At 35.1% G+C, this 24,384-nt stretch overlaps 1 protein-coding gene and 1 long non-coding RNA gene across 3 annotated transcripts in view; one reads left to right on the top strand and one right to left on the bottom strand.

Moving 5' to 3' along the window:
* LOC148283024 (CIMIP2 protein CG18335-like) overlaps positions 1-24,384 on the top strand; it is a 50,729-nt gene that overhangs the window by 9,721 nt on the left and 16,624 nt on the right. For both annotated transcript variants that reach the window (XR_015821958.1, XM_088224209.1), the window contains exons 2-5: positions 23,292-23,430; positions 23,708-23,804; positions 23,891-24,057; positions 24,146-24,302. Coding sequence is in view for 1 of the 2 variants with exons in the window: in XM_088224209.1 (XP_088080335.1) it covers positions 23,292-23,430; positions 23,708-23,804; positions 23,891-24,057; positions 24,146-24,302 (560 nt within the window). In the remaining variant the exon portion in view is untranslated. The remainder of the gene's footprint in view (positions 1-23,291; positions 23,431-23,707; positions 23,805-23,890; positions 24,058-24,145; positions 24,303-24,384) is intronic.
* On the bottom strand, positions 7,753-8,442 carry LOC148283026 (uncharacterized). The gene is made up of 2 exons (XR_015821952.1): positions 8,323-8,442; positions 7,753-7,980 (listed from the first exon to the last, which is right to left on the bottom strand). It is a non-coding gene; the product is annotated as an uncharacterized LOC148283026 (long non-coding RNA).

The raw sequence follows: 24,384 nt of genomic DNA, 5'->3' as shown, positions 1-24,384 counted from the left end.
CTACTTTACAAGGCATCATGTTCTCGACGTCCTAGACGTCCACTGCTGACTGTTCGTCGGCAGTTCGTGTCAGAACTACGGGATGCGAACCTGACTTGGAAGGATGCACAGGAGCTGGCAACCAAATGAGATGCTTGGAGGATCTTTGTGGACAGCATATGCTCCAACTAGGGAGCGGACACGGAATGATGATGATATGAACATAAAGTTTTAAATAAATCTAACGCAACACTCGCTATTCTGTTTTTACAATAATGTTTGTAACACTCAATAATATATATTTTTTAATAAGAAATTTAAAAAGGGAAAAATTTAATATTTATGGGGAATGGCTTTAATTAACCATAATTTAATTCAAAGATGATAATATTTCAAATCTAACTGCTGAAAACATAAAAAAAAACCAAACGACTCGGGCGAAATGCGCACTCGCGCCAACTTCTCGAGAGCTATTAAGTAGCAATATGGTACTGGACTATGAGACTGACTGAGAGTACACTTTTAATGATATTTGTAATTTATCCCCGATTTCCGATAAAATGATTTTTTTTTGTGCCTTATAAGTACTTATTATTCAATAACAATTTTTTTCAGTCGATACGTAAATGTGTAATGGAGGAATACTGAAAATCTGAACCCAATATTTATTATATTTATTAAGATATTATAGTTATTAGACGGAATGTGTACTAGCCACACAACACCGGGGAGGGAGGGTTAAAATTGTGTGTACACAAACAACATGTATGTACAAATAAGTTTTAAAAGTTTTTAATTGTTTCTCAGTAAAATATAACAACAACAACAACAAACCATAACGCCGTTTCCCCGTAGGGGTAGACAGAGAGGATAGAACGCCATAACACTCTATCTTGGCATACAGACCTCGCTTCCTCTACATTCATACATCTTCTCATGCACGCACGCCGATTATTCCTACTTTTGACATGTCCATCTTCAAGTATTTGATGGACTTGATCGTGCCATGTCTTTCTCGGTCTTCCTCGTTTCCTGCATCCATCAACATTTGCATCATAGATCCTTTTAGCCGTTCTTTCGCTGTCCATTCGCTCTACATGTCCAAACCAACGCAGCACCCCTTTCTTGATTCTGTCAATAATGCATGTCTCAGCCTTACACACTTCAAGGATCTCGACATTTGTGCACCTATCATACATCGTTTTACCACACATTCGCCTGAGGGATCGCGTTTCGACAGCTTTCAACCTACTTTCATCATTATTTTTCCAATTCCATACTTCGCTCCCATACATTAGAGTTGGAACTAGAACTCCGTTGTGAACTGCTAGTTTAGCCTCCTGCGATAAACATTTGTTTGCCAAAGTAGATTTTAGTGCGCCGTTCACCCTGTTCCCGGCACTCACCCTCCTTTCAATATCTTTCTCGGCCTTTCCGTCCCTAGTAAACATACTTCCCAGGTACGCAAATTCTTCTACCTGATTCAGAATATCTCCGTTCACGCTGATCTCACATTTAGTTATATTTTCATCCCTTTCAAAAACCATCACTTTCGATTTATCAACATTCATAAGCAAATCGCTTTTCTTGCATACCTCGTAGACTTTTGTTACTAAGAATTGAAGGTCTTCTTTCTTCTTCTTCTCAGTAAAATATCATTCGTTATAGACTTATTCCAATAATTCGCCCATAAGTTATTACAATTTTACCTACATAATCAACTAACATTAATAATTATTTTATTGTATTGATTTAGTAATAGTCCTACTGGTGGCTTTGTTTGAAAATTAAATGAGACCTGAGGTATTAAGAATCTAGTTAGATACACTTTCGAAAATTGGATAATCCAATGAGTTTTTTTAAATTTCATCATGGTCATTCCCCTTTCCGCGCCTAATTGTACATAAGGCACTGTATTCTAATAGGTACCGATGAGTATAAGATGATCAGTCTTACACCTCAGATACTGGACTGGTCCAGAAACTATGAAATATTACGGTGTAAAAACACTTTTTAAAATAAATCGTTTGTATCAATCATGTCAGGAATTTTTGAATGTTGAGCCCGATACATCTTGCAAGGTAGGTATGTTTACATATTATTTCAAAGAATTATTCGCAAAAAAATATTAAATATTACGGTGCACTAAAATCTACTTTGGCTTGGAGGCTAAACTAGCAGTTCACAATGGAGTTCTAGTTCCAACTCTAATGTATGGGATCGAAGTATGGAATTGGAAAAATAATGATGAAAGTAGGTTGAATGCTGTCGAAATGCGATCCCTCAGGCGAATGTGTAGTAAAACGATGTACGATAAGTGCAATAATGTCGAGATCCGTGACGTGTGTAAGGCTGAGACATGCATTACTGACAGAATCAAGAAAGGGGTGCTGCGTTGGTTTGGACATGTAGAGCGAATGGACAGCGAAAGAACGGCTAAAAGGATCTACGATGCAAATGTTGATGGATGCAGAAAACGAGGAAGACCGAGAAAGACATGGCACGATCAAGTCCATCAAATACTTGAAGATGGACATGTCAAAAGTAGGAATAATCGGCGTGCGTGCATGAGAAGATGTATGAATGTAGAGGAAGCGAGGTCTGTATGCCAAGATAGAGTGTTATGGCGTTCTATCATCTCTGCCTACCCCTACGGGAAAACGGCGCGATAGTTTGTTGTTGTTGTTGTTAAATATTAATAAGTATCAACAATATTTTGTGTATATAATTCAAATGTCGTGGATTTAATCCGCTACTTCACTACTTACTTCACAAGAGTCAACAGATGAAAGAGTTGAGGAAATGTGGATGTTTAAATATGGGCAGAGTGGTGAATGATACACAGTGTGTTAAGTGGCCACTTAAACCAGCCAATAAAAGGTCATAAGCCGTGTAAATGCCTAGAATTCCATATTCCCTTCTCAATAATGTTTTCCCCCTCTGTTGCAATTAATTAAAATCACCGTTCCCCACTGATACTCACCCACACTAACACACTGATACACTAAGCTGAAAAAAAACGAAGTTTTCATTTTGTGCGCTGCGTTGCGCGCCCGATGCTCCCAAAGCGAGGTGTGTGCTACCAGGAGAATATGAACTTGGCGAACGACGCATAAGTACTCGTAAAATTACCTCCTTGTTGGGGAGGTTTAGTTCATGCGCTCGAGCCAAGTATTGTAACAGGAATGCAGAATATGGGTTGCGCGCCATATTGTGTGACGTCCGTTATCACTTTTAGAATTAAATATAAAAATACCGATCTAACCAAATAACCGTGTTAAGTAACAAGTTAAGGAAAAAACATAATAGTGAAATTAATTTCCGGTTAATTTAATCATTAAATTCATTCAAAATCTCAATTTTAGTGTAGGCTGAGCCATGTTAGATGGAGACTGTCCTAGTTAGAGAACACTCCGTATTCATTTTCTATTCACTAGTTTTATATACATTCCCTGGTATTAAATATGTATACTTATACATTTATGCAATAAATTTATAAAATTAAATTATAAAATTGCCTGTTTGTCACTTCAAATTTCAACTGAAATCTCTCTTTTTTCGTTTAAAATATCCTCAATTTTAAAATCTTAGCATAGTTAGAATGTATTTCTAATTTCTTTGAAATAAAGCGCCCTTGACGTGATTTTTTTTTACCAAAATTACGCTTTAAAAATTATACAAATATTTTTATTTATTATACTACTATACAATTAAAATAAAATTTGATTTAATTTTTACAAGACTACATAATTTTTAAATTTCTTATCTGTTTTTTTGTAGCATGAACGATAGATTATGGAATGTCCCTTCCACACTTAAAATATACACAACATAATAATATTATACTCTATGCTTCCATATCTCGTAATATTCATGTGATATCTAAATTCTCGGGCTCCCTTGAGTTATGTAATCCTGGTACATACGATTTCACTTTTCTCACGATTTGTTATCCAACGGGGTCTACAAAAAAAAACGCGTGAGTATGTGTGCCGGCACGTACGTACACACGGACGCGGACGGTTAAAATTTTGTATGTATTGGCAACACGTGTTCCTGCACTCCTGATCCTAGTACTATTAAAGTTCCTTTGGTTATTTTGTGACGTCACGAATTTTAAATCACGCATCAAGCCAAAATCTGATGATTTAAATAGCGCCATTTTCATGACAAATCTCATCAGAATTTCTCCTCCTATTTCAGTACAAAACATAAATAGTATGTTTTTAAAATATACGGAAGAAGATTTCTATGCCTATTGATGTAAAGAATTACAGAATATACAAAAAAGCACAGAATAGACGGTTTAGAGTTTAGACGAATAACCTTTCTTAGCCTTTTTAAGTCTAGATCTAGAATAAAAGAAATAGTTTTACTCAACAAACTAATAAACCATCACGCGCGCCGTAGACAAAGAGGATAAAACGCCACACCATTCTGTTTTTGCTTCCTCTACATTCGTATATCTTCAAATGTGCGCACGCCGATTCCATTGTTCCTGAGTCCATTGCTGAATTTAGTCATGCCATGACTTTCTCGGTCTTGCTAGTTTTCTGCACCCATCACATCATTATTGAAAGCGCCCTTGAGGGATAATGACGCTCTAGTACATTACTTAGTACCTTATAATCTTATTTTTAAATTAAATAATAATGAAGTTACGTTCGACTTCTCAAAAATATTTGCAAGGCTGGAACGAAGTATCTCCTGCATTCCTAATACATTCCATCTGGGGATATAAAAGCTCAGTCCTCAATCGAACTAGATTTTCGAAGCCTTGTTTATGTGATCCTGATGCCTGAGGCCTCTCTTGACACACTTGGCCTACATTCATTTTGACCGTCAAGTCGCCGAAACTTTGTTGGGCTTTCTGCAGATAGATAAAAAAAGTAGTCTTCTGATCTTTTTTATTTATTTGTGCGATAAATTTCAACTTCGATCACGGGTTGTATTTAAAAAACCAGGGTTTCAAAACATACAATTAGTAGGTGGACAATGGAATTTATGAGAGAACATTATAATTGAATGTTAATTCAAAATGGACATATTTTTATTGATCATCATCATCATCATTCCCTTTCCTCACATAATGGTGCATAGGGCACTGCATTGGTACATCAATTGCAGCGTATCTTGATAAAAAAATAAAGTACAGTGCGCCTAATTCATGATTAAACCTACTCCTCCACACTCCGTTTTGGTTGACTTCACCAACTATATCTTCCTTTCCACTGTACCCCAACTTGATTCCCAATTTCTAATAGTGAGTTATTTATAATTTGTTGAAAATGGCCCCAAAAAATTTATATTTTGGTTTATAAGAACGCAAATATTTATTTTTCCATTAAGAAAAAAAAAGTCTTAAGTTTGGTCATGTCAAAAGCAGACAGAACCGAAGGACAAGATGTATAAAAATGTGGAAGAAATGTATGCCAGGTCCCCGATTACAATGGAAATTTAACATTTATCTTCAATTTTATCTACAAAGTAAAATTGAGTTTTTTGTATGAAAAACAGAATATGCGTACATTTTTTTCTTCTAAACGTAGTCTTCTAAACGGTTAGCGACGAATATGCTTTATGCAAATATGCTTATTTTCGTACACAAATATCGATTTTTCTGTATGGACAGTCGAAGAAAACTGTTAACTTCCCGTTGTAATCGGGACTCTGGATGAACGTGTGTGGCGGTCCGCCTTCTCTGTCTACCCTTTCGGGGAAATGGCGTGATGGTAGTAGTAGTAGTCAATTTACAGGTAACAGGAATCATAAACATAATACTGGTATAATAATTTTAATACTGTTTTTACAGTGGATAAAATAATATAATTAAAAATAAATGTTTTAAAAAAATTTAATCAGAGACCAAATCATAATAACCACAACCAACCAACCAACTGACCGAGTTTAACTCAAAATCACGTTGTTTGAACGTTAACCGAATAGTTTTACTTTTATTTAACTTTAGTTTACTAGGAGTTCATAAGACGAAATGGGCGGTAAGCGGTAAGTAGAACTGGGGTGTGCTTTCTACAATGCGCAATGGGCTGAAAGAGGCCAATTGCCACAAGGGAGCGGCCGGTGCTACCAGGATAGCAGAAAGTGTGAGGGGTAATGTAACTAATAAATGGCGTGGCGGTTTTATACAAAAATCATTACGAAGTAGGTATCTAAAGGCAATGCAGTGTTGGTAAAAAATAAAAAAACACAACTAAATTCTCATTGTTTTCGTAAAAAATCTAATTAAATTATGTGGGTATAAAATTCTATTTTCATTTTCAATTACTATATTAAAGGATCAATTAAATCTGGTTTTTAATAATATACTTTTAACTCAATTTACATTATTTTCCTACTATTTTCAATTTCGTATATTCGTCATTCAGAAGAGGCCAATCCACATTTCCTCAGCTCTTTTATCTGTTGACTTTTGAATGCTAAAAATGAACTCACTTTATGATTTTAACTTTAAATTTCAACTGGATTTAGGCAACACAACTTCTTCTTTAGTTTTTATCAAAATTTTACTATAATTGATTACAAAAATAACAGAGACACAAAGCGAGGTGGCTTTGCACTGGTATGGGTATAGATTTTATTAGTTTATTTTTTTTTTTGTAATTATATCCAAAAATAGATTCTGAGTACATGCAATATTGTATATTATAAGTGTTGAACAAAATTTTAGTTATATGTTGAATTTTAAGGAAATTCATATTTTACCGTTGTTGGCTATTTTAATATCTCTTTGTTTCTAGCTATCTTACATATGTGGAAGTTATACATAGACATGTTGTACATAAATATTACAGTGTCTATATACATTAATTTTATAATTAATATTATATTACAGCATAAATGCATAACATTTCTCTACATTAAATATTTTTAAGTTCTGTGTGTGCATTCTGCATACTGTGTGATTTATTACTACTATATATTATGCAGATATATGTTACATGAAAATTAAAGAAAGTATGAGGAGAGGTGTATTCTAGTTTGTTGGTTTTATAGATAGATATTGCAAACAGAAAGGTTTGGTGCATATGTGTCTAAATATTTGTTCTAATGTATAAAAAATAAATAGTTTTCCATATTCACACAACTTATAGTCTACGCAAGATATAAATACGTATGAAATTATAATACTACATTTTTAATTAGTAGATTTCTGTCTTTATGGTCTGTATTTATATGGAAAGTGTTTCTGATGCTAACAAACATAACAAACTACCTCTGACGCAGCGAGATTTTGCACAAAATGAAGTCTTATTGTCATAATCAACCATACTTAACCACTATGTCAACACATTGTTTTTCATTTTATACTCTACATTACTTTTTATACTAAAGTCCGAGGAGGAATAAGGGCGCAGGCCGGGCCGTTATAACAAAAAACATTGAAGTCCTATAGTTATTTGATAATCCATACTTAAAATGTTTTTTTCTTAAATATTCTTATCAAAAGCTTATAAATCCAAAAAAACAGCAATAAATTGTGTTTTTACTTGGAGAGATACATTCGAAACTATTTAACAACTTCAAACGGCTCTTCTGAACAATTTACCAAATGTTACTTCCAGCATTTCAGCTTTAAAATAAAGATATAAATGTTAAAAAATAATAAATAAAAAGATACAAAACCATGGAAGTAGAGTTATTCTATTTTTGGGAAGTTCTTTTGTGCCAACTAAACCAACGATAAATCGGCTTTGGTCCAGGGACCAGGAATTGATCCTAAGATCTCTTAAATGGTAAGTAAAAATAAGTCACTTCCAAAAATTGTATTTATTGTAAAAAAATAGGCAAACGGGTCAAATACATTATTGTGTAGAACTATAGAAATTATATTAAAATTGTTGAGGCAGACTTAGAATCGACCAAGTGAACTCCATGTCCTGTGGAGAGGGTGCAAAGTCGTGAATGGTTAAGGCACATGTGAACATCACCTCATTTCATTTTGGTCTAATGTTTCTCATCTCCAACTAAGTTGTAAATAATCTGAAATAAAAAAACCAAATTTATATGAATAAAACTGTACTTGTACTGTTATAAAACTGGTGAGAATATTTGTCCAAAAAATATACTATTCAGTACCATATGACTAAAAAATAAATAACCTCAAAATGAAACAATGATTATGTACAAAAATATCAAATAGTTTGATGAAAACATAACATAGGTGCCCAGTAGACACATTTAAAAATAAATTCGATCAATAAACAAACCAGTTAGTACAAAATATTGTATTTCTGTAAAAACAATTTTTACTTGCTTCTTGTTTGCAATATAGAATATTTAGTTTATGAATATTCACTTTATAAAAATGTAAAATGTACTTACCAACTTACAATAATTATCCAAGTAGACTTAAACGCTAAAAAGAGCTAATTATTCACCCAAATGTTATTTTATATAACCCATAACAATGCAAACGGACACTAGAATGAAGTTAGATGCTGATTGTTCTTCTTCTTCTTCTTCGTTTTTTCATGGCCTTTTCACATCTCAACTTGGGTGTTCTGGCCAGTGTCGAGTAGTTTTGTTTTTTTTTTTTTTACATATATACACATGTGTTAGTAATATAATATGTAAAAGTTAGTATGTTAGTATTTAATATAATATATACATATAATAATAAAACATATTTACAGCTTTACATCATTTACAACTAGATATTTACATAGGATTTTAAATACACGTTTATTGGGTGGGGACAGGAGAGTTAGAATATGAATAGGGAATGGGATATTAATATTAGAGAGGTCGGATAGGAAATCAGGATAACAATCATTTATGGGGCATCCAAAAAAAATATGGTTTAAATCTTCCTCATCTAGCTGACATTCGCAAATGGCAGAGTCCCGGACATGGATTCTGAACAGGTGAGAACCATTGCAGCAGTGCCCAATGCGCATTCTGCATATGGAGGATGTCTCAAACTTGTTCAGAATCACTTTGGAAAACCAAGGCTTTTCTGTAACATTTGGTTTCAGTTGGAAAAGATGTTTACCCTTGGCTTGGGAAGAGGCTACCCAATATTCTTGCCATGTGCGAAGTTGCTTCTCCTTCGTCATAACAAGGAGATCACCTAGTGGTAGTAAATTATTATAGGCAGGATCCCCGGAGTGGACCGCCTCCTTTGCTAACGCGTCCACTTTTTCGTTACCGGGAATACCACAATGGCTAGGGATCCAGGACATAACAATACTCTTATTGGATGCCTCTGATATAGAAAGAAGAAATCGAGTTTCCACGCAGAGCTCATCCTCGGGATAAAAGGATGGAGGGGATTTGATTTTTTGTAAGGCACTCAAGGAATCCGACAGGATTAGGAACTTGCTATATTGTGAGCTTAAGGCGTATTTGACAGCTTCTCGGATTGCGATACATTCTGCGGTAAATACAGATGCATTCTTGTGCAATTTGTACAATCTTTGAAAGTTGTTGTCTTCACAATATATAGCCGCACCCGTATGGGTTGCCGAATCTGACCGAGATCCATCAGTGTAGATAATTTTCCAACCTATCCATCTTGACGACCGAATACGGTTGAATGTACACCGGGGCTGTAGGTGGCTTTCGACTCCGAATGTGAGTTCAATACTTGGGGCATAAATAGAAGTTTTAAATGGGAAACGATAAAGGGGAAGAAGGTCTTTAGGATAAATGTTAGATTCGAAAGATTTGTAAAAATGAAAACTGTTGACTAGTAAAGGGGGTGGTTTATGAAACCAAAAAGATGAGGATGTCACGCAGTCAGAGAGAAATTGTACCTTTTTGAGGAGCAGGTTGTTTTTTTGGATAGAGCATTTTAGAAGAAATCTATCCGCCAAGTATTGTCTTCTCATACCAAGTGGGGGATCACAAGCTTCTACTTGTAAAGCGTTAATTGGAGATGACTTCATGGCTCCGACGACTAGTCTCAGACTTTGGGATTGGATCCGGTCAAGTCTTTGGAGATTCTTTTTTGAACAAGGTTCTAAAAGGAACGAGGCATAATCTAGATGGCTCCGGATATACGCAGTATAAAAAAGTCTCTGTATAAAAGGGTGGCTCCCCCACCATACTCGCGAGACTGCTCTTAACGTATTCAATCCGGCTTGACACTTGTTTACTATATGATTTATGTATGAGTTCCATGTAAGATGAGTGTCCAGAATTACTCCCAGGAACTTAATCTGGGACGTAAAAGGTACTATCTCATCTCCGTGTTGAATTTTTATGGTTGGGATTTTTCGCTGTCTACAAAAGGTTATGGCATTACTTTTACCAGTCGATAGATCCAAGCCATGTTCCACTAACCAATTCCTGATGTTTCTCATACCTAAATTTAGAGTATTTTCTAGATTATTTGGGTCCTTCCCATATGTATACATGAAGAAGTCGTCCGCGTATTGAAGCAAACTTGTCTCTGAGGGAACAATTCCGCTTATGTCATGCGTATAGATATTGAAGAGAATCGGGCTCAGGACAGAACCCTGAGGTAGTCCCTTGCTTAACTCTCTCTCCACCACAGCATGACCGCGAACACTGATTTCTACCTTTCTGGAGAGAATCAAATTTGCTATAAAGGAAGTGAGTTTTCGCGGGATTCCAATTCGTAGCATTTTAGCTTCTAGAATATGGATAATAACATTGTCATATGCACCACTTATGTCCAGACAGACACCTATAAGAAATTCTTTCTTAGTAAGAGCGGCTCTGATATCAGATGTCAGAACCGACACGCTTTCAATAGTGCTCTTTCTTTTCCTGAATCCAAATTGAGACTCGGGGAGAGTTTTCGAGCTCTCCACAAACCAGTCCAAGCGTTGTCTCACCATATGTTCCGCCACTTTCAACAGTGTGGAGGAGAGGGCTATGGGGCGGTAGGAAGACCCAAAGTTTGGGTCTTTGTTGGGTTTAAGGATAGGGATAATGGATTGGGTTTTCCATGAAGGGGGGATGTTTCCTGATTCAAAGATCATGTTGATCAATGATAGGATGTAGGAGAGGGTAGGATCACTGTTATGTTGGATAAAACTATACAGTATACCGTCAATCCCTGGAGCTGAGTCTGTGAGCCGGGTCAGAATAGTCTTCAGTTCATCTAAACTGAAGCTATGATCTAACCAGCTTCTATTTGTAAACTGGTACCAATAGGGAGACTCATTCCAGTTATTTGCGGTCTGCGGGGCTAATTTGTTGGCGAACTCCTCAACCCACCCTAGGGTCTCAGGACGTCTCACTGGTGGAGTGAAAGAACCTCTAAATCGACGTATCATGCTCCAAACAGTAGATATAGGCACGTCTCGTGATAAAGAGCAACAGAAGTTTTTCCATCCTTGTCGTTTCTTGTCTCTTAAGAGGCGTTTTGTTTTAGCTTCAACCTGTTTAAAACTCAACAGGTTTTCTAGGCTCATGTTTAAGGAGTAAACTTTAGCTTGCTTTTTCCTTTTCAAAACTGCCTCCGCACATTCGCTATCCCACCATGGGGCAGGGGGGGGTTTACTTCTATTGCCTTTCTCCTTTACAGGGACATGTTTGTCTGCTGCTTCGACGATGCATGATGACAATGCTTCATAGCACTTCACTACATTCTCTTTCGTCGGGGTGGGCAGCTCGTTCACTTTAAGTTCAATGTCGTCAGAGAAGTATCTCCATTTAACTCTTTCTGTAATGTATCTCGGTCTTCGTCTTCCCCCAGGGGATAGGCCACTTTGGCAATATCTATGGCTGGATATGAGGCTGACTACTATAGGGTAATGATCACTACCAATAGTGTCATCCTTAATTGACCATTGCACAGATGGTGCCATTGCAGCGCTGGAGATGGTGAGATCCACTGCACTGGGTCGCTGATTTGGAAGCTGAAGGCGCGTTGCGGAGCCATCATTAAGGACACACATATTCAGATCATCCAAGAGATCAACAATATCTCTTCCCAACCTGTCGCATGTCGGAGCACCCCACAGGGCATGGTGAGCATTAAAGTCACCAAGGATAAGGAACGGAGGGGTCAATTTTTGGAACAAAGATAAAAGTATCGATTTTGAGGGTTTGTTGGTTGGGGAGATATACATGGAAAGGATGGTCAAGTCATTAACCTTTGCAGCTGTCACTTGGAAAGGACAGCCATCAGTCTTGACATTAATAGGGATAAAGGGAAGGGAGTTTTTGATGAGGAGGGCAGAGCCACCCTTCCCATCCTCACGATCATCTCGCAGACAGTGGAATCCCCGGAATCTAATAGTAGATCCCGGGACCATCCACGTCTCCGAAATGGCCGCAATTGAAATAGATTCTTCTTGCAATGTATGCAAGAGATCTTCTTTTTTATTAAAAATGCTATGGCTGTTCCACTGCAGAATCCTCATCTGAGGAGCCATGGTGGTGGTTAAGTAGGGAGGTTATATTTAGAAGTTGATGGGCGACGTTGGACGGTATTTGTGGATTGTTTTGAAGGATCGATACTAGAATACTCAATATGGTAGATATAATTGTATTGTTCGATGTTGGGACTGTGCTAGGAAAAGCATTCCCATTAGAACCAGATGGAAGTTGTCCATTCGGGAAATACAGAAGTGAAGGGTCATGATGAGGAACATTAGGTTTGGAAGGTAGTTTTTTTGACCTCGACTTCCTCTCTACTGATTTTTTGTAGGATATTGGCGCGGAGGGCGCGGGCATAACAACATTGACATTCGGTTTTGTCGTTTTAGAGACGATTTCTGCATAGGAAATCGTCGCTTTTCCGAACATTTTAGAAGCTTCAATATATGAAATGTTTCTATCAGCCATCGTGTGTTTTATGTTTTGTTGCCTTTTAAGCTCAGGGCACAGCTTGCTGGTGGCAGAGTGGTTACCAGAACAATTGAGGCATTTTATATCTTCTGCCGCCACCGTGCAGGATTCCCCATTGTGTGAGGAGCCACACTTGTAACAGCGCACAAGGGATCTACAGACAGTCTTTGTATGTCCGTACTTACAGCATTTAAAACACTGAATTGTCGGAAATACGTAGAGTTCTACGGAGAGGGACACATTGAAGATGGAAATGTGGGAAGGTAGAGATTTTGAGTCGAAGGTCAAAACCACCGTGTGGGAGGGTTTCCATTCGACTACGTCACCATTACTCGATCTGTAATTCAGTCGTCGAGCCTTGATTACTTTTCCGAATCCATGAGGTACCTCGGCATTCTCCACAATGTCCTGTTCAGACCAGTGCGAAGGGATGCCTTTGGTAACACCTTGTTTAGTTACTAGGAAAGTCGGAATGAAAACGTTATAATTATCTTTTTTAGCTATTTCTGATTTTACGAACGTATTGGCTTCGTTTGCCGTCTTAAACTCCACAGAAATACGGTTACGGCCGACGGACTTGATTCCGTTCCAGGCAGTCCGAATATTGTTTCTATGAAGAAATCGACCGAAGTCAATATCGTACAAGTTGGTTTGGGTGACGCCGTCTACTTGTACTTTTGTTACATGTACGATAAATGGAGCACGATCCATTCCATTGTACATGCGGGATTGGACTTTGGTAGGTGTGGTAATAGGCGATAAAGTGTTTGTGACCTCTGGAGTACCTGGGTTTGTAGAAGCTGAGGGTCGGGGGCTAGGTGTTTTGTGTGGGAGGGGGCGGTCTGACTCAGAACTCGATTTCCTCTCCGAATTTATAAGTTTGAGTTTTTTTGATTTAGGCCTTATTGTAACAAATTCGGCGGGATCTGGAACAGTGTCCATTGTACCGCACGACGAATCTAATTGAGATCCATCCGGTGGATCCGGAGGTTTCTCTTTATCATTCATTTATAACAAATAAAAAAAAAGAAAAGTACAAAACAAGTTGTAAAAACCAAAAAAAAATTTGGCTACACGTGTATGGAAAAAATAATTGTTACCTGGTTATTAGGTTTCGGGACAGAGAACGAAAACAAACACAAACTACTGAAAACACTTAATAATAGATAAAATTGTATGTACACCACTCTTTTTTTAACCCAATTAGTGAATTATTTCGACTTTTTAAGGAAAAAACACAATAATTATTATCTAAGACAAACAAAAACGACCGCCACCACTGTTAGTCATAGACAAATCCCTAGATGCTGATTGCATTTTCATTATGAATTAATGGCTGTTAAGTGTTGTGAGTACCGGTAGGTACTAGATAATTATGCAATTTAATCGTTTTTGTGTACGAATAAAATGACGTTGTTAATGGTTATTTGAAGATGTCATGTAATTACATTTTTTAATTATTTTTCAAATTCGAACAAACTATCCATTAAAAAAATAACATGGTATTGATCCTGGTTTAAATTGTGTTAGAAGGAACACAAAATTATGTAGAGCCAGAAACCACGTCCGTCTGCGACCGCCAAACGGCCGGTATGAATGTAATAAAACCCAAATAAGACATTGTTTAAATAGAATATTACAACTAGAATTATCGTATTGAAAAAAAATACAGTTCTATAAAAAATGGTTTTAACTAAACTATTTCAAAATTTTTTAATTTTTTATGGTATTATTGATTGCATAATTTTACGTAGAAATAAAGGAAAAATTTATGTGATTTAAAATGCTTATATTTCTTTTCAAAAACAAAAAAATAAGATTCTGCCGCGGCCATCTCCTTTTTAAATGTATTATCTTCAAATCGTTATAATAAATTTTAGTTCAATACTTAGTCTTTATTGAGATCCCAGATTAATAAGCTTAGTCTAAATTTAAAATGGCGTAATCTGCCAGTCTAAAAGTAATTATATTTTAGTTATATGAAACTTTTAAGTACATTTCTTTATAAAAATACCTATAAAAAATATTGTTTTTATCTAATATATAACTTTCAATTTTTTTTATTGCGCGATTTTTAACAAACATTCGTTTTAAAATGTTAAAATCGTATAATTTCCTAATTTTGCGCGCGTTTTACCAGACTGCCTTATTTTGTCTTTGTCATAAAAAGAAACCGATTCTACCAGGAGCTAAGAGAATGGAAGAGTAAAAATATCTTTCGAATGTTATGGGGTACAGGATATACAGAATGAATGTCAAAAAAGTAAGTTTGGGATACGTTTTTTGTTTTTAAGTTTTCAAACCATTTGGACATTAAAATAAACGTATAGATGTGAAGGAACATACCAAATATAAATAGCCTGTTTGTTTCGTATCATCTAAAATAATTTCCGATTTAAAAATATATATGGATAAAAAAATATTATTTAATGTTACAAATCTGCACATGTAATTATATGCATACATTCTGAACCTAACTACTATTTGTAATACGTTATACTTAAAACAACACAGTATTATATTATTTATTTATTTTCAACGGTCTTTAAAAAATTTTATTTTTAAATTATCATAAAACAAAATACAAAACATTTGTGTATGTTAACAAAATGAACAAAAAATTTAAATGTATTTATCAAAACTGTGGCAAACATAGGAAAAATTCATAAACATTTAAACCAATGAAGAACTTCAGCCCTGCGAGAAATTGGATACAAAAATGTTTTCTTACACGCGGTAAAAATTAGAGCATTAAATTATACGGCAAAGTTCCTTGAAAATGTACGAAAAAAATATTTTAATAAAAACGAACTACGTCACTAGTTTATATGAATCAACTAATGATAAGAGAGTTGAGAGGAAGATATCCGGTTTATTTACCGTCAACGGACCGGACCGATCGGCAGAACAGACCGAGAAGAAGCGGAACTTGAAACGTCACACGCGAATTAATTTCAGAAACACAAAACTTAAAAAAAATCATAGCGCTGATAATACTTTACATATTTTTAAAATATTTTTTAATTGGCTTAGTTCATTAGTCTATTTAGTAGTCATTCACCAGTTTACCTATGTTTGACAACATTTTGCCTATGTTTTACCTATATTTTGACACAATGTGTAACATTCACCATTTTGCCTACGTTGCACAGTGCGTTAAGTAGCCACTTAAACCAGCCAATGACAGGTCATAAGCCCTGTAAATGCCTAGACGTCCATATTCCCTTCTCTAAAACGTTCTCCATCCCTGTTTTAATGTGTTAATCTTAACGACTCCCTAGAGGGTAAAATCCAGTATTTTATCTACAAACTCAAAATAGTGTATTCTATCTAGTTAAGCGCATTTTGATCATGTGTTTTATGCATGTAGATATAGTGCCTGCCTAAAATCTGTATAATTGTAAATACATACGAGTATTTTTTAATTTCCCAATATTACCTCAGTCTTCCTAGAAAACGGCCCAAAATATGGAGTGTGAGTTAGATTTCAACATCCCAGACAGCCAGAACAGGGACCTTAGGGCCTTTTCACACATGCCACGCCAATCCACCCGGCCCAGTAATTTTCCGGGTACATCCTACAAACGCATACAAAATGTGTCAACTTTGAATATGATGTCCTATTTCGCTAACGTCCTTCTTCCACACAAAAACCTTGGGATTTTATTCGGCTTCATGTCAGCGAATGAAATTCCGGAAAATCAGTCAAAACACATGTTTTTTCTATGGATTTCGCTGACTGATAGATACTAGATGCGATCGTGTATAATCTTTAGACACGATCTCTGTGGATCACTTGTTGAAGAAGATCAACAGATTTAAGAAAAAGATGAAGAATGGGACGAATGTTACATGTATTATGTAGATTAGATTTTTCTTAAATCCAACAACAAAAAGATAGGCAACAACGAATTTAAGCGAATTTGAGCGAACTCCCACGATAATGTGAACTAATCTAGGTTCTAGAATACTCGCAAGTAGGTAATGCTTTATAGGTACCGTACCGAGAACACGATAACGAATTGACAAAGAATGTTGCTCGTTGCTCCATATTATTTTCTTTCAGTGCGAAATTGAAGCAAGTTGTTAATATTTCACTGCCGAATCTTAGCTATCAGAGATGGCCAACTTGTCCATGATTTAATTTTTTGAAATATATTTGTACAATATAATAATTTAACGGCGCCAAAAAAAATTTGAAAATTCAAATGTTTAAAATATCCACTTTTATTTTTACTTGTGACATTCTACTTTTTCCTAAGCTGTGGATTTTTCTACTCTGGTTGAACGGGTGTTTATGATTGACCGACTTATTAAATCAAATTTAATAATATGAACGATGATGACATAGGGACGTGTGTTTATAACGTGCTGAATTTTTTACTATTAAATTTTTGTATTGCGATTATGTCAAAGAAAACATTTTTTAAATACAGTTTCCGGTAGCATTTAACTTCCGCAAATTAGTTTTTTATAACGAGCATCAAAAATCAATAATGGCGTGCTTTTTCGTAGAGGGCGTTAGTAATGGGCGTAACTAAATATATTATGTTTAATTACAATACACGGTATGCTATTAATTGTGTGGTTTTGAACAACAAAACACGGCTTTCTTGTTCAAATTAAAAACGTATAGATTTTTTCGGAGTATTTTTTATGTAAATAATAATAAAAATTCGAATTGACCTCTTTCTTTGCATCTCTTCAATCGGTATTCTCGGTATTCCACAAGGTCTGTACTGGGTCCTCTGCTTTTATTTATTTACTTCTAACTGGTGTATAAAGTTAGTGTTTTGCCGGTTTGTTTCTATGTAGAAATTTCTTCCTAGTAATAATATTCATCACTAATGGAGCAACGGAAATACACAGTATTCTCTTATTTATGTAGAAAGCCTATTGTCGGGGTCACCAGTTGTGTTGGTCACCAATTGTTTACTCTACTAGGTCTTTGTAAGTACGTCGACCAGCGTGTATACGCGACGCAGAGATGTTTTTATTCCTGCACTGCAGGCTAAAATGTGGTGTGGAAAATCGTCTGAAGTCCTACATCCAACATCTTACGCGTGGCCCTCTCTTTGCTATTCAAAAGATTGCTTCAAACTTTATAAATAAAAGAAAGTCGGTACTTACATGAGTTTTGAACACTATTTATTAAACCGTGCTCCTTAATTCAACCAAAGTCGGATGTCATGTTAATAGCGTCTGCGCTAACAATATTAGTTATGCAGATGATGTAGTATTATTGACTCCATCTATTAATAATATGAGATTGTTGCTCAATATTTTCGAAAAATATGCAATTGATAACAACATGATATACAATGCCAAAAAGTCTGCCGTACTTATATTCAAACATAAGAGGTCATTTTCTGAATTCGTGCACCCATCATCACCTGTATTCCTGGACAAAAACAGTTTAACGGTAACTGCAAACGTCGAGTATCTAGGGCACATACTGACTGATGATTGTAAAGATGATCAGGACATAGAGAGACAGAGAAGAGCCATCAATGTCAGGGCCTCTATGCTAGCAAGATTCTTTCAGTGCAGTGATGAAGTGAAGAAAATCATTTTTACATCGTGTTTAAAGTTCATGTATACAGCGGAACTATGGAACAATTATACGCAAACAGCATGGAATAAATTAAGAGTCACGTAAAATAATTCATTCAGGCAATTATTCGGACTGCCTAGGCACTGCAGTGCCTCCGAAATGTTCACAGCTGGACGGCTAAACACCTTCGCTGCCAAAGAGCCTGGAGCCTATGGGAACGCCTGAAAAGTTCTAATAACACGCATCTCCAAGCCACTGCAGGGTGGATCCATTCACCGTTGTTCGAGCGATGGCGGGATATGCTAAGACCACCATAAGTGCTTCACATATAAAATTTTGTTTTATTTTTATGTTTATATGGTTCAATTCGCTCTGCACTATGTAGCCATTTTACTGGAATAAAATATATATATATATATATATATATTTAAAAAAAACAAAGATAAAATGAACTAGATATGTTATGGAATATTTAACTAATAAAACTGAACACTGAAGTTAAGATTATATTAGTATAGTCTACCATGCGGTTGACAATTATTTCGGAAGACGTATCTTGAATCTTGGTAGTAGGTGGCGGGCTGCAGAGGTAGAGAAGGAAAAGTGATCAGTGCGTCGGTGCTTTTATATGCTTACCTACGTCACTGATCCTCTATGTTGCCAACCTGTCGTGTTTGTTGTGTATGCTCAACGGTACCTATTTCTGAGACACAACATTCATTTATTTATTTATTCATATAAAATAAAATCGCATCAGAACTGAAATGGTTTGTAAAAAAAAAATTGGCTTATGCATAGTCAAACACGAACAAATTAAAAGGATTAGGGATAAACTCCTTTAGTTTTGTTAAAAATCCAATTATGTGCCAACCCTGGCCTACAAATCCACATTGTATAGAAAAATTGAAGAAATAGTTGACAATTTTGCCACCGGTTTTATTCATTGATTTTATAATGGTGATGCCTCAATGATGCTATTGTTTAAACATAAACAGTTTTTTTCGCCCAAAAAGTAGTAATAAACCGTATGATAAGGGTGATAAAACCAAAAATAACATTTAATTACCAAGTGGGCAAAATTGTCAACAAGTCTACAAAAACGTAGAACTAATATTGACTCCATATATATGTTCGGCATACTAAATGGTATAATCGATGTTCCATCATTACTGGGACAAGTAAAATTCAATATTCCGACTCGTAGATTGAGAAACAATGAAGTACTGTTCATCGATCAACATAGAACAAACTATGGCCTAAATTCTCCAATGACCCGTCTTTGTCGTATTGTTAACTCAAGACAAGATCTGGACTTTTTTGGTTTAAGTTTACAACGATTTAAATGAGCACTAAATAAATAGTCCAGATCTTGTCTCGATGTCCCTTATGTTTGTCAATGCTTCTTTTCTTTTTTATATGTTTTAAACTATTCTTTTATTGTAATATTTAAACCTTATAAATTGTATACATGGACAATGTCCGTTAATAAATAAATAAAGTGGAGATAATTTTTCCCAGCATGTTTTGTCTTCTAAAATTGCATAAATAAAAGAAAAGCAAACGTTTTGTATTTGTAAAAATGCTCAGAATAATTAGTATCACTATTCAACAAAATGGATAAGAGTAGTCCCATACAAAAAAAAAAATGATATTGTAAAAGTTTGTTGAAACTGGGCAAAATTGTCACATTTGACGGTGCCTATATAGATTGAAACAATGTCTATCAATCAAGAAACAATCAGACAAATTTTCACACTATGCATTACATATTACATTAAAATGTCGTTTTTTTTAATCACGTTAAAAATATTAAAAAGCGAAATTGAGCTCACCCACCTAAATGGAATTTCAAAGGTGTTTTAGATTAGTTCTTTTTTCATTAAAAACGATTTTAGGGATCCTTGTGGACTTAATGTTCATTAAATGCAATAATGTTTTAGTACATTTGGTAAAGATTATCGCTTTTTCCAGGTTTACTTTTTATCTCATTATTCATCTCTTTTGGTCGGATTTTATCTGGTGGAGACACCTATATTAATTTTATTCGTTTTATTTTTGGTTGTCTACCTCTGAATTAAATTGGCTAAACGGGGTCAACCTAGTCGAGTAGGCTATCTTCCTATATCTATTATGTTGCTACATAATATTACATTTTCAACATTACCTGCCGTAAAAAGTTGAACTCAATTTCGTTTACAGAGTAAAAAAAATACAAGTATTTCCTCACTGGAGATTTTTTTTAAACTTCATTTTACTTTTTCTCTCGCTATGAGTTGTAGTCGAACATTTCGTTTCGTGATCAACTGCTGTTATGTGCATTACGTTCGTGTGTTTTATTATTGTATTAGATACTTACTTCACGAAAGATAATTCTTAATTAGTAATACAAAAATACATTACGAAATTAAGATAAATAATCACATCGTGATCACGTTCAAAATTCCGCCTGAAAGTAAGTACCTACACTACCTACTCGTATACTATTGAATGGATTTTTTCCCCGGGTAACGCGGAGCAATATTACCTACATGATATGTATATTATTGTTTATACGTTTTATTTATTTTTATCTGTGTATTTTCTCAATAGTAAATACATAATAAAAAGTCGATTAAATTATTTTTGTAATGTTTCCTGCTCTGAAGTATCACAGTTATTATTATATTTTCTTTTTTTTTTTAAAATTAATATTTCACAAAACTCGTCTAGCCATTCTTGGGTCCCGGGTTCGAATCGTGACTGGCTCAAAGTGAAGTATTTGTTTTAATAGTGATTTAAAACTGCAAAATTTCACTGTTTCCGGACTGGTATCTGAAACGTAAAACTAGTCACCTTGTCTTCCATGTTTTAAAAGTGATCTAAATACTCTGTCATTGGAAAGCCAATGCAGCACCACTCGATGCGGATAAGGAAATAATGATGATAATTTCCTAAATTCCCTAGAGTAAAGTTTTTCACCATGAGAAAATTGAGTGTTTTTTTTTTAATGGACTACAAACCATTAAAAAAAAGAGAAGTTTCGTATTTTTTAAATTACTCTCCCTGTGCGTCACAAGTTATCTTCGTTGAGTTCTGCTGATTGGTGTGTTGGTTTCTCGTAAACCAGAAATCTATCGCAACACTCTATCATTGGTTAATTCGGTAGAACTTGTAACGTAGTTCAATGTATTTTTTATTTTTTTTAATGAAAAAAAGTCATATATTTTCGAGAAACTTAACCGCACAATTAAATGCTTTATTTTTTACGGCATGTAAAAAATCATTTTTTGCATACAATTATCCGTAGCGCTGAACTTCTTCGTTGATGAAAAAGCATTCATATGAACACTGTATATCGGAAATCGTAAAAAAGGCAAATAAAAAACAACAAGCAAATTGGCTTAAACTTAGTTTGTTTTCACTTTTTTGTTTTTGTCCATTTTATCTTTGAATACAAACAATGAATTCTGCTTCCTCCTGGCTGTACGAGTATGTCCCATTTACTTGGGGTCAGCCCTCCTAATCCTCGATTTCCATGTCGAACTGGGATATTTGTAGTTTTTTACGGCCGGTTGCCACCTAACGCCAAAACCCCTTGTGCAAACTGGGGCTTAAGATACTACCGTTGACTATTGTTCCTCCGCTGCCATCCTCAACTCAACGTCCTACCCGACGCCGCTGTCTCCCAAAAGTCCATAGCCCGAAGTATGTCCGGATGGCCTGAAAGAAGATAAATATCGACTGCTCCGAGTAAGACAGCACTAAGTCATAAAAGATAGTTTTGCGAGAAAGCAAATTAAAAGTTTGTTTTTTTCCATATTCTTGGGTCAGGATTGATAAGTTTTTAAAAATTGTAAAAATATATTATTGGTCTACACTTTCTAAGTAATCTAGTATTTTATTAGAATTCCTACTATTTTATAGTGTTTTGGGACATAGTACTGTTTTCTTCGGAATTTGTATTTCAGCTGTGTGTAGTATGTTGATTCTTTCTCTATTCCAGGGAAAATCAAATAAATTATTAAACTTTTAATGAGCTATTTTATATTAAAAAATGAAAAAGATATCAATTATTAACATAAAAACCACCCAAATTTATGATATTTTTGAAAATCCCAATAAATAAAACTATTCGAAGCATACAGTCGGTCTATAAAAATTAGGACATACTCAAAATATTTCAAAATTAAGAGATTTTAAACATAAATTTATCTCATCTCTTTAAAAACCTACATTTATCATGACAAATTAAAAATAATAAATTTTTATCGACATTATTATTTATCGATCGAAGAAGAAAGTAAGTCTGACTTACAACCATAGACGAAAAATATTTCCCGGAGAGTAAGGAAGTAAATCAACAATGTAGATCGGTGTTAAGTAAATCAACTTACTTCTTTATTCCATGAAAAAAAATGGCTTTTTGACATACAACTATTTTTTATATTAATTTATTAACCATTTCAAAAGAGATACAGTTATGAAAATCTTCTTGGAAGGAAGACAATGATTTATAACCTTCAGAAATGGAAGTAAGTCAAAAACCTCAATTTCGGAGTTACTGCCTTCTTCCTTGGAGCAGGCGATATATGCCTCTTCCGTTTGTTACGGCGTAGGTACTGATGTCCTCCATCTCCGCCAGCACATCCATTGAATACAAACAAACAATATTTTCAGTATATCGGAATGTTTTTAGACAAATTCTGGACCTAACGCTTTATGGGGTTTATCAAAATTCACAGATATTGAGAACATGAAGAACTTGATTAAGAAGGAAATATGGAATTATCCGTTGAAATACGAGCCAATTATTATGTAAATATGTAGTTTTAAAAAATGCTGTGCGTTATGGGATAGTTGAAGCTAAGTCGCTTAAGAAGGCATGCGTTTATTTAATTGTTTTTTTCTTTTCAAAATTGGCTTTTCTAACCCAGTCAATTACGCTTTTTAACTTTTCAGGATCCCCCTTTGTAAAACTTGGTTTGTTTTTCAGGTACACGGGCCACTGTCCCCAAGTAAGGTTCAGAATAGGCGACACCTACGGATCCATGACCCACAAGATCTTGTTAGACCCCTCTGTGGTCCACGCAGAGAAGCTGATTCTCTCGGATAGGACAAAAGATGATTTCCAAGTAAGTGCATATGAGTAACTAGTGGAAATATTTTGAACTTCGTTTTGACGGAATCATTCAGATTAAAAAACTACAAGACAAACCGTTATGGTTCTCTTCCCGGAAACATGTATTGCAAAAATAATAAAATAGATTGACCCTCCAACGCGAAGAAGTGTTGAAATTTTGATTGGTTTAAATACACTGCTTCTAGAAGCAAATTTAACATTTTAATAAACATCTCTACAGTGGTTTACGTTTTTAAAATCTGCCTGAGTAACATTATGATAATTTAAAGACTTACAGACCCCCTAAAGATGACATGGACATAGTGAATGCAAGACACCGCATAGATTATCCTATTTACAAGCATCCAATGATCCCTGGCTATGAAGGTAATTAAATCAGTAACGTTAGTGGGGTAAAAATAGACATGAAAAATTTATGACATTATGAAATAAACTAAATATTTAAATTTTAGGGTTTGTTCCGCGATTAAGTGGTGAATACGGACAAAGGTTTACCGTTTCTGCTACTGAGGCCATGGCGGAATACGAAAGGGAAAATTTGAAACAGAGATTAGCACGGCACCAACTCAAAATGGCCGTTAAAGGAAATATTGATCCTAGAAATTTTTCAAATAACTTTGTAAGTTTTAAATTAAACGAATTAATTACCTAACAGTGAAATTGTTGTTTTGCTGCAAAAAAATATTTATTTTTGTCACTTTGAGCAGGTTGCCAAGGCCCAGTTTAGATTGCCATTGCATAAAGTTAGACCAGAATGTGTTGGTATCCTAAAGGATATGCCAGTAGATGAGCCGTTTCCGACACCGTCTCGACAATGTCTTTCTCCGCATTATAAATCAGATTCTGTGCATAGGGAAAAAGATGGTAAAGTAATATGTATTCAGATATTTATGTACATGTTTTTTTAACCGTGGTCTTACTAATAAAGTGATAATATTATTTACAG

The sequence above is a fragment of the Micrasema longulum genome, unplaced genomic scaffold (assembly GCF_059751315.1).
Source record: "Micrasema longulum isolate JH-2025_06_02 unplaced genomic scaffold, ASM5975131v1 h1tg000271l, whole genome shotgun sequence".
Classification (NCBI taxonomy): domain Eukaryota; kingdom Metazoa; phylum Arthropoda; class Insecta; order Trichoptera; family Brachycentridae; genus Micrasema; species Micrasema longulum.
The sequence above is the reverse complement of the archived record's forward strand: the minus strand, read 5'-3'. Positions and strand labels throughout refer to the sequence as shown.